The 16,110-nt window shown below is 37.6% G+C and overlaps 1 protein-coding gene across 3 annotated transcripts in view; it reads left to right on the top strand.

Annotated features, from left to right (window-relative positions):
- Window positions 1-16,110, top strand: part of KLRB1 (killer cell lectin like receptor B1) — a 119,881-nt gene continuing 103,771 nt past the window's right edge. Inside the window, exons 1-5 of one of the 3 annotated variants that reach the window (XM_061417952.1) lie at window positions 1-5,236; window positions 10,105-10,203; window positions 11,268-11,342; window positions 13,140-13,294; window positions 13,684-13,799. In XM_061417952.1, coding sequence (XP_061273936.1) covers window positions 5,152-5,236; window positions 10,105-10,203; window positions 11,268-11,342; window positions 13,140-13,294; window positions 13,684-13,799 — 530 coding nt within the window. In that variant the 5' untranslated portion in view covers window positions 1-5,151. The remainder of the gene's footprint in view (window positions 5,237-10,104; window positions 10,204-11,267; window positions 11,343-13,139; window positions 13,295-13,683; window positions 13,800-16,110) is intronic. The other 2 variants (XM_061417951.1, XM_061417953.1) reach the window with 2 other exon arrangements.

Below are 16,110 nucleotides of genomic sequence, written 5' to 3' on the forward strand. Positions count from 1 at the left end.
GAGGGATGAATGGGGGAGGCCAGGGGATTTTTAAGACAGTGAAACTATACTCTGTGATTCTGTAATGATGGATTTAAAACTATTAGGTGGTGTTTTGGGGGATTCTCAAGAGCTCTAGTTCTTTATGTCTCAGCACAGAAAGAATCCAGTGAGAGGCAACGTGATAGATAAGAAGTGGTTTATTAGAATAGGAGATTTGTGAGGCTAACAAGTGGGTGGATGAGAGGGTGCTGTGCCTGAGAACTTAGTGGGCTATAGTTTTATATTAATAATCAAAGGAAAAGTAGGGAGGGGGAAAATACCTCTTTTTTTCCTCATTCTTGAGTAGATGTCAAGCTTCCATAGTCAGCTCCGCCTTCACATCAGGCTGGGGAGTTTTCTTCTCCCTATGTGGTTAAGCCAGGACAGTCACGGCACTATGGAAAAATTGTTCAAGTCTCAGGACCATGAGGGTCTTTCACTTTGAATGTCACTTTTCCATTTTATTGTTTTTTTATATGTGCCGAGAGGTTGTCCTAGGGGGTCATTAACTTACTGAGCTCACTAGGTAGGATGTGGGTCTCATGCCATCGTTCTATTGTTTTGAGAGATGTCTCAATGCTTCTGTTTTGCAAGGTTTTGTTGCTAAACAACCCTGCTTGGTTTTGTAGTTAAGCAAACCTGCTTTTTTAAGCAATCATTAACATACAGGGGTTTCCCAGTCTCATACTTTTTTACTTACAATCCCCAGTGGGATTAACCATTTAATTACCTACTTTGTCCCCTTACTCTATCCCTATCAAATTCATATCATTATGAAAGTGAAAGTGTTAGTTGCTCAGTCTTGTCTGATTTTTTGCAACCCCATGGACAGTAGCCCACCAGGCTTCTCTCTCCAAGGAATTCTCCTGGCAAGAATATTGGAGTGGATAGCCATTCCCTTCTCCAGAGGCTCTTCCTGACCCAGGATTGAACCCCAGCCTCCTGCCTCACAGGCCGATTCTTTACTGTCTGAGCCAACAGGAAAGCCCAAGCTTGCCATAGCATATAGAACATAAAGAGTAAACCCTAATGTAGTCTATGGACTTCAGTTCATAATATTATAGCAAAATTTGTTCATCAGTTGTAACCAATAAAACAAACTAATGCAATGTGTTTAAAACAGGGGAAGCTGTGTATGAGGAAGAAATGCCTGTGGGAACTCTCTGCATTTCTGCTTTTCACCCCAATCTAAAACTGCTTTTTTTTTTTTTCCATAAACCTAAAATGGAGTCTCTTAACTTAAAAGAGCAGTTGACTCTTAGTCAGCATTATCATTGTTTTTAGCTCAGTGACCTAGGAACTGCTCTCATCCTTAAACTAGAACTGGAAGTTAAACATGCGACATATACGGAGCTCTAGTGTGTTCTGTGTGATGAGTTTATAGGTCAAAGATTATTTGCTGTCAGAATCCTTTAAACTTAAAGTGTAAGTCTGAAAAAGGCACTTTAGAAACCACTGGGGACAATGCTGAACAAATTAAAGCACTAAACCATCAAGAGAAAAAAAGAGGCTGAAATCTCTATTCTTTGCTTTGCTATGACCACGGAAATCTTTGAAACAGAATTGTTATCCATCCAACTACCCTTGCTGAAGGGTAAATATAATCGGGACTTTCCTAGTTATTTAGTGGTTAAGGATTCACCTCCCAATACAGGGAAAGCAGGTTCAGTTACTGCTCAGGGAACTAACATCCCACATGCTGTGGGGCAACTAAACCCTCAGGCTGCAACTAGAGAATAGCCATGCCATAAAAAAGACCCTGCATGCTGCAACTAAATCTCACTTAGCAACTAAACTACCACCACCATAGAGCTTCTCCATCTTCAGCTGCAAATAATATAATTAATCTGATGGTGGTATCCATCTATAGAGTTGGGCTTCCCATGTGGCGCTTTGGTTAAGAATCCACCTGCCACTGCAGAAATTGTGGGTTCAGTCCCTGGGTGGGGAAGATCTCCTGGAGAAGGTATCTCTTGACTTAGGCAAACACCTGTCTAGAGCTTAAACAAGGGGCTTCCCTGGTAGCTCAGCTGGTGAAGACTTTTCCTGCAATGCATGAGACCCCAGTTTGATTTCTGGGTCAGGAAGATCCCCTAGAGAAGGGATAGGCTACCCACTCCATTATCCATGGGCTTTTTTTGGTGGCTCAGACAGTAAAGAATCCTCTTTTAATGCAAGAGATCTGGGTTAGATCCCTGGGTTGGGAAGATCCCTGAAGGAGGGCATGGCAACCCACTCCAGTATTCTTACCTGGAGAATCCTCATGGACAGAAGAGCCTGGCAGGCTGCAGTCCATAGCATCACAAAAGAGTCAGACATGACTGAAAGACTAAGTGCAAAGTGTACACAAAGGGAAATATCAAGGCTGTCCAGGTCACCATATGTATATATACATCAATCTTGTTCAGAGGTACCTGGGCACAATAAGCAACACAGTGAATACTGTTTTCATCCACTCGAATTTAGACAAACTACCTACCCAGGAGCAGAGCTGCTGTTTGCGGTACAATGGCCAGCCTTGAGCAAAATTTATTTTAGCTTTTTTTTCCTCTGTATAACTTGGTTTTGTAGGTATTACAGGAGCAAAATGTAATGCGGTAGGCTGCAAAAGGAGCCTGGGTTTTGAGGTAGGAAACAGATGGTCAGTCTTGCTCCTTACTCATCCATAAATTCAAAAAAATCTAGTGCCTGGATAAGGCAAATATTAATGTATCAAATGAAATAATGTGAATTGAAGCATTTACCAATAACTTGAGCTTTCTGATTTCAATATACAGAAGGTTTGATATAAAAAAGAAAGGCCAGCAGCGCCCCCTGGTAGGAACTGTTAGTGAATGAACTCAGATTTTTAAAAACATTAAACAACAAAAACCAACCCCAAAACAAAAACCAACCAGCCAACCAGACAACAACAACAAAAGCCTGCAAAGCAAAATATACTTGGGTTTTTGGAGCAACTACGCAAGTTTCACTCTAGCAATCAATACTCCTTTTCTTTATGTGTGTGCATGCGTGGGTGCTCAGTTGTGTCCTACTCTTTGTGACCCCATGGACTGTAGTACGCCCGTCTCTGCTATCCATGGGGATTCTCCAGGGAACAATAATGGAGCAGGTTGCCATGTCCTTCTCCAGGGAATCTTCCCAAACCAAGGATTCAACCCACATCTGTTATGTCTTCTGAACTGGCAGGCAGATTCTTTATAATTGGCACCACCTGTGAAGCCCTAGACATAGGTTTATTCCATATCTTGGCAATTGTATAAGTATTGCTGCTACAAACATTGAGGGCTGTGTATCTTTTAAAATTAGTGTTTTTGTTTTTTTGTGACATATACCCAGGAATGGAATTGCTGGGTCGTATGGTAGTTCTAGTATACATATGCTAACAATATTAACCTTCCAAGTCACAAACATGGGATGTCTCTTCATTTAGTTATGTCTTCTTTAATTTCTTTAAATTCTACAGTTTTTAGTACAAGTTTTAATTAGGTTTTTTTCTGAAGTATTTTATTCTTTTTGATACTGTTGCCAATGAATTTCATTTTCTTTCCAAATCATTAATCAGTGTATAGCAACTGATTTCTGTGTATTGACTTTTTATTCTGAAACTTAGACAAATTCATTTATTAGTCTAATGGTTTGTGAGTGTGTGAGTCTGGAGTCTTGATGGTTTTCTACACATAAGGTTATGTCTTCTCTGAACAGATGTAATTTTGCTTCTTTTTTTTTCAACTTGGAGGACTTAACTTCTTTTCCATGTCTAATTGGTTTGGCTAGAACTTCCATACCTATGTTGAATAGGAGTGGTGAGAACAGACATTTTTGCTTGTTCTTGACCTCAGAAGAAAAGCTTTTATTTTTTTTTTCACCACTGATTGTGCCGTGGGCTTTTCATAAATGGTCTTTATTATGTTGAGGTATGTTAGTCACTCAGTTGTGTCTGACATTTTGTGATCCAATGGACTGTAGCCTGCCAGGTTCCTCCGGTCCATGAAGTGGTCCAGACAAGAATAATGGAGTGAGTAGCCATTCCCTTCTCCAGGGGCTCTTCTTGACCCAGGGACCAAACCCCTGTCTGCTGCATCTCCTGCTTTGGCTGGCGGCTTCTTTACCACTGAGCCACCTGAGGAGTCCATTTTATAAGTATACAATAGTAATTGCATAGTAAGGGTCTTCTGTCCTATAAGATGGTTGTCAAGATGGTTGTAACAAATTAAAACATCCATCAGTATGTTTCACACTGCATATGCACAAATGAAGAGTCTCCTTTGGTTTATATTTCTGGCTGGTTTATACTTTTGAAGCTCACATAATTTTGCAAGCTTCTGGTTGAAGAGAATACTCTTTCCTCACTCAATTGTTTTTAACATGGCCATTGTGGACTTCTCGTGGTCATAGTCACGCTTCCTAACTTGAAGTTAAACTTTAGTGCACTGAAAGCATGCTTTTAAGCTAAGAATAGTCTGGATCTTTGGCTCTTTGCTTTCTCTGTTGTATTACTCAGTGACCTTTTTCACATTTACAGCTCCTTTTCCCACATTTTGCAGCTCTTGTCAGGAGCACAAATATTTCAGGAAGATTTGAGAGCTTTAGAAAATTGTCCTACAGTTTTTTGTGTGTGTTAGTGTTTACTTTTTACAACATTGCGTTAAATATGGTTTATCTCGATTCTTGGGGGGTTTTTTGTTTGTTTGTTTGTTTTTATTTTGAGCCAAATTAGAGTACTTCATTTCCTTCACTCTGGTCCTGGCCCAGAAAAAGGTGTTGAAAAAAGATACTTACAAAGACAACAAACAATCTTTCCAGAATATTGTCAAACAATAGGCCAATTAACTAAACAAAGTAGATATTGAGTTGGCCAAAAAGTTCCTTTGGAATTTTCCATGTTATAGAAAACTTGAACGAACTTTTTGGCCAACCTAATGTTATATGTCTAAGTACACTGGACACCCAGTAAGTGGACTTCCTCACTAATTTATAGACAAAACCCACAACTACCATTGTGGGTAGGTGCTGGTATAAGAAAGAGCAAAACTTTTTAAACTGATCACTTCCTTCAGCTGATCTTGCCTCATAGAAGTTGGAGTTTTTCCTTTTATACGAGTAAAAGGAAGAATTCTTCTGTTTGCAATGGAGAGTCAGCTGGTATATGCTGATTTAAACTTACCCAGGGATTCTGGCATTGAAAGGTCATCACCCCCATCTCTTCTTCAGAGTAAGTGGCTTTAATTTTCCTTTTGGCATTTGTATATCTTCCAATAGTTAGATGTTCCTGTAAATTTGTGGCTTTAAATCATGACTTTGAAGATGAGCAGTTATCATGTTTTAAGTTGATATAGCATGGCCTGTCTGTAGGTAATCACAGGTGTGGAAAAAAGTACATACCTTTAGATTTCTTTTTGAATATCATTCCTGTTACTGAACCTTGGCTAAAAGAACCTGAATAAATATTTTACAAGTATGAACAAAGGAGTATTTTTTATTTTATTTGGAAATAAAAGGAGTTTTTCTATTTTTGTTTTTGTTTTATTTTTTGCCATCCCATGTGGGGAGCAGGATCTTTGTTCCCCAACCAAGGATGAAACCCGTGCTCCCTGCAGTGGAAGCACAGAGTCTTAACCACTGGACCAGCCAGGAAGTCCCTTTTTTGTTTTTATTTTTTAACAAAGAAATGTTTTTAGAAATATTCTGCTACCTTGTTGTAATAGTAACCTACTGTATTTCAAATCTCTCTGTAAAATACTGTGATTAAGTTCCAATGCATTTGCACCCATGACATTCCTTTCAGAATACAAAGTGTTAATGATTAACACTTTGCTAATTAATTAACACAAAGTGTTAAAGATGTTAATGATGAACATCTTCCACTTTTCAAAGGGAAGAAAAAATGTTCCAAAAGAAAGTTATATTCAAGATCAAAGATGTGAATATACACACAATCTGATGATTTTTAAATTGAAAAATGTATCAGTTTAGAAGGAGATAGGCCACAAGACACAGGAGAATGTCACTGATAAACCTATTTGATATTTGTTGAATTTGGTAATTTTCTGTGTGTCAGAGGAGCTAGTATTCTGAGTGAAGGAGATGAGGATTCTAATGTGAGGTAACAGGTGATGGATTCCATGGCTGAAAAGAAACTAGAAACTAAGTAGAAAAATGTATAAAATTATCATAATATAGTACTGCCTTCTGATGTCACACCAAATTTACTAATATTGCAATTTTTATCCCACCTGATATTCATTCCTTTGTGTGCTTAGCAGGTGTGCTACATCCTTTCAGGATGACTTGGGATAATTTCAAACTATTCAGTTATCAACATTCTAAATTCGAGACTGGAAAGTCTTAGGGTTATCAAATAGTTTCACAATACCCTTCAAATGGCGGTTATGGAAAATTGGAGAATTTTGATAACTATAGTGACAGTTTGGTCAAACTATAGTTATTTTTTGATGGGAAACAGAAAAGCATTCCGTTCCCTATTCAAATCTAGCAAAAGTGGCGAGAAAAGAGGATGGTGTTGAAAGGAGATGTGGGAGGATGAATATAGAAAAAGCAAGATTTTCCTCAAAAGCTATGATCTAAGATCCCAAATCAATGGGGTCAGAAAATGTGTCTATTCTGCTTGTAATCATTATTCCTCAAAATATCATTATAAAAGTAAATCTGAAAAACAAAGCAGAATAAAGTCAGAACAAAATATGTGGTTACAAAACACTTGACTGCAAAAAAATGTATAACCTACAAGTTGAGAATTTTGTATTTGGTGGTTTTACCAAGGGCCATAGCTGGGAAGGCAGCCTCTTAGATAACTCCGAGGAACTGTCCCCAAATGGTAAGGGAGAAACCAGGACATATAGGAGTTTTTGCTGCAAATAAAAAAATATATAGTTGACTACAAAAAGATGACTGCTAATCACAAAAACAGACATATCGAGTTAATGATTTTAGTGTTTACTTATGTGAGAGAAGATGCAAGAGTCTGGGCTTACTCAAATCATTCCCGTGACATGCATTTTAACTATCTACTGCTAGTATCCTGTTTTTCTTCACTCTGAATTCCACTCGGGCTTCAACATCGCGGCGGCTGCCCTGGCTAATGGGTTTATGGTCACAACATCTCTTGTTTATTGAAATGGCAGCTGACATTCTTTCTCCACAGATTGACCTGTTATTACATTTATTATGAAGCTACCCCTGAGCTCTTTGGCTGAACTGTTCAGGCTGTGGGAACTGTAGAGTAGTGATTACATCAAAGGCATTCAGGTAAACCGGAGATGTGAGTTGTGACCTATTTAGTTTATGGCCCAGCACTTGATTTCTTAAAAAAGTAGATAAGTGTTCACAAAATGCCTCTAGAGTTTACATATTCATCCAAAAATAAGCACCTGTACCAGGCATGCCCTGGTGCTGAGGTTAGGACAAGTGGAAAAAATAGTGGAAAAATATTTTCTCTGTTTGTGTTTATGTTATACTGCTAGGAAGACATACAAATAAACAAATAACTAAGTATATACATATATATGGGTTAGATAATATTAAATGCAATAGAGAAAATTTTATCTATATTTTTTACTCTCTCATATTCACCCCTCTGCTTTTTTTATTTTTTATTTATTTATTTATGGCTGCACTGGAACTTCGCTGCTGCCTGTGAACTTTGTTGAGTTGTGGACTATTCAAGGGCTAGTCGCTAGCTGTAGCGCACAGGCTTCTCATTGTGGTGGCTTTTCTTGTTGTAGAGCTCAGACTCTGTACCGGATGTGCACTGCTTAGTTGTTTCACGGCATGTGGAATCTTCCCAGATCAGGGATAGAATCCCTGTCCCCTGCTTTGGCAGGTGGATTCTTAACCACTGGACCACTAGGAAAGTCCTGAGAAACTGTTTTTTATTTGTGCTGGAATTGAGAGTTAACTTCAGAGAGGGTATGATATCAAGTAGAAGAAGGCCTGCTTCACAAAATGACATCTGAGCCAAGACCTGAAAGAATTAAAGGACAAAGATATGTTTCCTTGGAGAAGAGCTTTTTAGAAAATGGACCAGGGCAAGTGCAAGTTCCCTGGGATGAGAACATTCCTGTCCTTTTGTAGGAGGAGCACATACATTGGGTGTGAAATGATGGACCATATCTGTGTTGAAAGCAGCAGGAGATAAAGTCAGAGATGTAATGGGAAATGGATTGAACAGGGATTTGTAGACTGTTTTACAGATGTACAGTCTTAAATCTGCTTGAGAGAAGGCCAAGAAAAGGTTTGCAGCAATGGAGTGAGATGATTTGGCATACTATTTTTTTTTTAACTTTATGTATTTATTTATTTATTTTTGGCTGCACTGGGTCTTCGTGGCAGTCCAAGGGTTTCTCATTGTCACAGAGCGTGGGCTCTGGGCTCATGGGCTTCATTAGTCGCAGAATGCAGTCTCGGCAATTGGGGCTTGTGGGCTCTAGAGCATGGGCTCAGTAATTGTGGCAGAATCTTCCCAGACCAGGGATTGAATCTGAGTCCCCTACATTAGCAGCGAGATTTTTATCCACAGCACCATCAGGGAAGTCCTTGGCATATTGTTTATATTCAAACAAAAAATAGCCCTGCGTGGGTATTTCCAGATGACTAAAGGAGAAGGGGAGAACAGGATGAGATGGTTGGATGGCATCACCAACTCAATGGACATGAGTTTGGGTAAACTCCAGGAGTTGGTGATGGACAGGGAGACCTGGCATACTGAGGTTCATGGATTCGCAAAGAGTCGGACACGACTGAGCGACTGAACTGAAGTGAACTAAAAATTTACCTGGCATCTTCAATTTGTTGTAACTTTGTTAGTTCTAAAGTCATGTAGTGTTGCAGAAAAACAACTCAGAAGAGTCATAAGACCCTCCTCTCAATTCCATAAATTTTAAATGAACAGTTATTATGTACCAGACTCCATGTCTAGAAGAAGTTTTTCATATAACCCTTTCCAAAACCTCACAAAGTAACTATTATTTTATGTTTCACAGGTGAGGAAGTTGTATTTTATGAAGGTTACAGGCTTAAAGTAACATACTCAAATACAAATCTGTTACATTTGAGAGCCTTTGCTCTTAACCACTGCTGTTCTTCAGTAATAAATGATAAGATAGTGACTATATGAAACTTTCTCCATTTTTCAAAATTTCAAGACAGGAAAGAATAAGGAAGAAAAGAGACAGAAAGGTAAAATACCATACAGCTGTCAGGAAAGTTCACCTAGGACTGTCTCAGGCTCACTAAGTTTAGCTACTGTGTCACACAGGATCGCATTAGAAGTTCTAGGTCAATATTCTCCAGTGTGCTTTCTCTCATTTTCAGATTACCCCTAGGACCTTGGAGCTCCTCTAGGTGTTATCTTTTCTCTCTCTCCTCCACATGATTATCCAGGTGTCACTATCTAAAATTTAATCCATTCTGTTTCCTACCTTAATCTTTTATCACATTTAGCTATCTTAAATTCCATCTCCACAAGGATGTTTTAGAAAGGGCTAACTCTTAGACAAATGTCACCGTCCTAACAGGAGAGTTCGGTAGTAGTTGGCTGAAAACTGGGTCACACAACTCAGTCACCTGGGGGAGTGTAAAAAACTAAAGTAGAAATAAATGGACTTACAGGTCACTCTGGAACATTTTTTTAAATCAATTAATTAATTTTATTTATTTTTGGCTATGCTGGATCTTTGTTGCTGCGTGGGCTTTCCCTAGTTGTAGTGAGCAACTCTTTAGTTGCTTCTCATTGCAGTGGTTTCTCTTGTTGTGGAGCATAGTCTCTAGGGTGCTTGAGTTTCAATACTTGTGGCCCACGGCTTAGTTACCCTGCCATGTCAGGTGGGGTCTTCCTGGAATAGGGATTGAACCTGTGTCCCCTGCATTAGCAGGAAGATCCTTAACCACTGGACCACCAGGGAAGTCCTTAGGACCCTACTTTAAGATAACTGATAAATGTTCTTTCCTGCCCCTAACCCCCAACCTGAATCTTGCTCTTTCTTATGTGATCCAAACAGCCTTTGCTTTTTGTACCAGATGAACTCAACTGAGTTAACCAAGCATGTTTTCTTAATGTCTCAGATCTTTGTCAGGGTCCACGTTGGCATAACTTTCCCCTGAAATTTAGTTGTGCTGTGATTATACTTCTTGCCTTGACTGTGACTGGGTTGAGTGTTTCAGGTAAGTGATGCAAGATCATTTATTTCTTGTTCTACTTATTCTCCTTCTGCCATAAATAGTAAAATATGTTAAACAGCTTTGGCCACCCCAAACTTAGCGGAAGAATGATGAAATAAAAACAGTTACGAAAGAGTGCTCTAATAGTGCCCAGACCATATCCACTTTGCAAACCCTAGGCTTTCATATTTCTCTAATTGTTCTGAGAATCTTCATAGGGGATTTACATGTGCTCCAAGAACTTTTTAAAAAATTGTAATTATGATAAAACTTGATAATAACAAAGAAAAATAAGTTTACAATTGCTTAGAGTTTCTTTTTTTTTTTTTTAATGTGGACCATTTTTAAAGTCTATTGAATTTGTTACAATACTGCTTCTGCTGTTTTTATGTTCTGGGTTTGTTGTTGTTGTTGTTGTTGTTGTTGTTTTGTTTTGTTTTTTGGCCCCAAGGCATATGGGATCTCAGCTCCCCCACCAGGGATCGAACCAGCATCCTCTGCATTGGAAGGTGAAGTCTTAACCACTGGACTTCCTGGGATATCCCTACAGTTTCTTAGGTGCCTACTAAATTCCAGATTGTCCTAGGCAATGTCTCCCATAGGACAGACACAATTATACTCATTCTGAAAATGGAACATGTAGACAGGAGTGTAAGCAATTTAAGAATTTAAATAACACCTGAGAGTTTACTTATATAGTGGGTGTGTGCATGCTAAGTCACTTCAGTCATGTCTGACTCTTAGAAATCTTAGGGACCATAGCCCTCCAGGCTCCTCTGTTCTCTCCAGGCAAGAATACTGGAGTGGGTTGCCATTCCCTTCTCCAGATTACTTATACATTAGATGCAAGTAACTCAGTGTTTCTCTGTGTTTACTTACATGTTGTTTATGTTGTCTTCTAAGCAGACCCACTGTTACTAAATTGCTATTGCTCTTATCTTCTGTTCATTTCAAGCTTGTTGAGATAGTACTGAGACAACAATTCCCTGAAGTGATAAATATAGCATATGCATTTCATTGCACCTTTCAGCATTTTATCTTCTTAATGGTGTTTCTTTATTTACCAGTGATATTCATAAGACAAAACACATCAGTAGAAAAAACCAGCGTGGATGCTCAAGAGAACAGGAAGGAAGCAACAGGTATATTTTGTGGCTTGAATTTTCTAAGACTAATGGCTAAAATTTGAAGTTATCATTGTATTACTTTCCTTAAGGCTCATTACAACCCATATGTTAAGATTAGTCTTATCACTCTGATTTTATGTTTGGCAAAGCTGAGGCATGGAAAGGTTAAGCAACTCATTTGGGGTCATACATGTGCTAAGGGGTGACATTGAGAATTGTACTTCAGTGGTCTATCATCATAGCCTATCATCTTAACTACCAGATAATACTGCCTTATGAGTACTCAGGCTAGGAGAGTCAATAATTATTAGTCAAAATCCAAGCTATAAAGTAAAATATACATTAAGTGAGCTATTTGGTGATTTTAATATGTCAAGCAACTAACCTTTGACTAAAGCTAATGAATAGAACACAAACATGTAATGAATTCTTTAATATTTATTGTATTAATCATTAAGATATTGATCTTGTCTTTATACTTACTAAGCAGTGTGTGTTAATACTCTATTGTTGACAGACTGTAGCAGAATGTGATCATTTTTTATATACATTTGTACAGAAGAGAAATTTTAAGAAAATGAGAATATCCCTCTAAAAAATGCTATCAAATAGATCTTATTATTAGGCAAATATATAATTTAGCAGTTAGAAATTTTCTAATAATTTCTCTCCATGATATTTGCCATTAATTGTGAGTATGAATTATTATTTGCTTTTCATTTTACATGTTGTTTCAAGTAGACTTTTTTTTAAGAGCGTTTGATATAGTTGTCCATGGAGTAGGAAGAGCAATGATAAGGAATTTAAGGAATCTCAAAAAGAGTTTGGCTCTATCACCACCTGCTTGTGTGCACTTGAACAAGTTATTCTGTCTCTCAGTGTTTTAGCTGGTCACTAAGAATTGATGCTTTTGAACTGTGGTGTTGGAGAAGACTCTTGAGAGTCCCTCGGACTGCAAGAAGATCCAACCAGTCCATTCTGAAGGAGATCAGCCCTGGGATTTCTTTGGAAGGAATGATGCTAAAGCTGAAACTCCAGTACTTTGGCCACCTCATGCGAAGAGTTGACTCATTGGAAAAGACTTTGATGCTGGGAGGGACTGGGGGCAGGAGGAGAAGGGGATGACAGAGGATGAGATGGCTGGATGGCATCACTGACTCAATGGACGTGAGTCTGAGTGAACTCCGGGAGTTGGTGATGGACAGGGAGGCCTGGCGTGCTGCAATTCATGGGGTTGCAAAGAGTCGGACATGTCTGAGAGACTGAACTGAACTGAATAGCAGAATGAACAGTGGTCTCAAAATCCTCAGTTATATTAAATTCATGAATTGTTCTCACAGTGATGATCAAAGACTTTCCTGAATTTATAATGACTTGTATGAGATCCAACCAGTCCATCCTAAAGGAAGTCAATCCTGAATATTCATTGAAAGGACTGATGTTGAAGCTGAAACTTCAATACTTTGTCCACCTGATGTGAAGAGCTGACTCATTTAAAAAGACCTTGGTGCTGGGAAAGTTTGAAGGCGGGAGAAGAAGGGGACAACAAAGGATAAGATGGTTGAATGCCATCACCAACTCAATGGGCATGAGTTTGAGTAAACTCCAGGAGTTGTTGATGGACAGGGAGGCCTGGCCTGCTGCAGTCCATGGGGTCACAAAGAGTCGGACACTACTGAGCGATTGAACTGAACTGAATTGTGTATGTGTTATTAGTGTTAGTAGGGTGGGGACAGGTTAGAAATATAACATTCATTTCTTTTCTTCCTCTTTCTTATTTTATTTTTATTTTCCCTCTTCTTCTTACTTTAGAGAGACCAATTCTGTTAACGTGTCCAATGCACTGGCAACAAATCCGAGAAAAATGCTTATATTTTAGTGAAACTTCCAAACCTTGGAATGATAGTCTAGCTGACTGTTCCACAAGAGAATCCAGTCTACTGCTTATTCAAGATCAGGAAGAATTGGTAAATAATTAATAAGTAAAATACTTTAATACAATTCAGCACTGGCTTCTAACCATATCAAGATTTTTGTGCTCTAGTCTTGAAGGTTCTATGCAGATAGAAGTATTAACCTTGACTTCAAGGAGCTCACAATCTGAGAGACTAAATGGACATATAAGCAAAATAAATATTATTTAATGAATACAAAAATATAAATATAAATATTTGGGTATATAAATGAACAGAATAGAAATATCACAAGTAAGGAATAATTAACTCCAATGGGTATAGGAAAGGCGTCATAGAGAAAGTAATACTTGAACTGGGTTTCAGAGGATGAATAGAAGAATGCAAGCCAGCAATAGATAAAGGGATTCAATACTCAGTCATTTCTTCTATTTCATTTACAGAGACTCATGCAAAACCTGATAAACAAAGACGGAATTCTGTTTTGGATTGGATTAAATTTTACATTATCAGGGAAGAGCTGGAAGTGGATAAATGGTTCCTTTTTAAATTCTAATATGTGAGTATTAGATAAGCTAATTTGAATATTCAATTTGTATCAGGTTTGCAAGGCAAGATAGTAACACTGCTATTGAAGACTGAGATTTATAGTTTTAATTTAGTTTAGAAATTTTCAAAAGAAGCAGTATAGTCTGAGAAGAAGAATGATTTTTGAAGTTAGTTGAAGGATTCATATTGATGTATGACAAAACCAATACAATATTTTAAAGTAATTAGCCTTAATTAAAATAAATAAATGAAAAAAAATTTTTTTAATTTTTTAAAGAAAATCTTCATATATGAAAAGACATCACTCTTTGTCACAATGTATATTTTTAATTACAATGGAGTTTTAAGAAACAGGGGATAGACCAACTCCTTTGGGAGGGACACCAAAAAAAATTTTTTTAATAACAAAATTTAAAAATAAAGAAATTTTTAGCTGGATGCTATTGGACAAAGAATTTTTGTGCCAATATTATTAAAACAAAGAATTTAAGTAGAACTTTTCAAACTGTGGGACCAAATAAGTAGGCCACATCCAGCACTGAAATAATGAATACGAGAAGAAAAAAGTATAGTAAATATCAGATTGTGGAATCCAGGCATTTGAGAGAATTGGCCAACTTGTGACAAATATTGTAGCCTATTTTAATCAGTGGTGTAGAAAGAGAGTTGTTTGAGGAGATGCATTGAAACTGCATAAGCTGCGAAAGAGCTTTTTGCTATTTTTAAAATGTTTTTATTTATTTATTTATTTTTGTCTGTGCTGGGTCTTTATCACTGCTCAGACTTCTCTCTAGTTGCTCAGAGTAGGGGCTGCTCTCTAGTTGTAGCGTGTGGGCTTCTCATTGTAGTGGCTTCTCTTGTTGCAGAGCACAGGCTCTGTAAAGAAATTTTGATGAGCTTTTCAGAACAGATGATATCTTGTTATGATTTTTGAGTCTGTGAATGATATATTTACATTTGTATAAAGGATAGTTAAAATTGATTTTTTTATCATTCAAAAAAATAAGACATTAAAATTGAAGACATAGGAGTGGGTAAAAATTTATATAAAATAGAGTAATAATTTGTTATGTAGAAAATTACAAAAAATTGAGAGACATGTTGCTTTAATTAGCAAATTTTTATGTTGCTTCACCCATGTTCTAAAATATAATATTTTTAAATACAGTACTTTAAAAAGAATATCACTTTAAAATAAAGGGTCCTGGACAAGAATAAATGTATGAAAAGGCAAATATATTTTGTTACATAAAATCTATTCTGATTTTTATTTGTTTTCCAGGAATTATATTTTATACTTTATTTACACATAAAAGCAATTCTGATATTAACTTATTTCTATTTTTCTGAACATAGAAAAACGTTAATTTCGGTTTCTGCATGGGTATGTTTCTTATTGGGCCATTATGTTTATTCTATTAAGCTTTATGATAAAATTGGAAATCTCTGAAGTGTCTATGAGCAGAAATATAGGCAAAGTTGATGAACTAAATTCAATTAGCATTCTATTCTATTCTGAAGACTGAAAGGATGCTTTGGTTAAGACAGTGATCAGGTAACCCTGAAAGATATCATATGATAGTAGAAAGAGTAGCAGTTAGACTCGCTTTTCTTTAGTTCTCTACCCTGGTTTTCAAGTAATGAAAAACATAAACAGGAATAATTTTTTTCACTGCTTTGGGGATTAAAGAATATAACACTAAAGAACTAGGCAGAGATCTGGTCAAAGAAGGCCTGAGAAGTCACTGAGGGTCTTTTGAAAAAGGGCTTGGTCAAATGAGCATTCAAAAAGTTATCTTGAAATTTGAAGAAGGGGACCAGAAGGGTGAAAGAGATAAAACACAGGGGACTTTTGCTATTACTCACTTGAAAGAAGTGCTGATGTGACTAGACTGTCAGGCCCTAGGAGGGAATAAGGTGGACTTCTCAGGGCCAAGGGGCTTTTTGAAGAAACAGAAAAAAGAACAAAGAAAATCTGTGATGGAGCCCTGCCCACTGTACCACTTCACTTTCGATTTAGGACAAGCAGGTGAACGTCTTGCACATATCCCATCCTAGCACGCAAGTTCTGCGTGGCCATCCCATTCTTTGACTGCTACTCACACCACATCTGCAATGAGCCACAACACTCCTGCATCTTTGGAACTAATAGAACATTGATCACAGCAGACACTCGTGTACTGTTTAGAATCGGAAAGAAAGGAACCTTCCACTACATACAACATGAACTGAACCTCCTTTTCTGGCCACATTCAAATTCTGCAGAGCCTGTGTATCTGTACTTACTTACTACATTTCCTGAGCACATACTCTGTTTAAGC

Source organism: Bos javanicus, chromosome 5 (assembly GCF_032452875.1).
Source record: "Bos javanicus breed banteng chromosome 5, ARS-OSU_banteng_1.0, whole genome shotgun sequence".
NCBI lineage: Eukaryota > Metazoa > Chordata > Mammalia > Artiodactyla > Bovidae > Bos > Bos javanicus.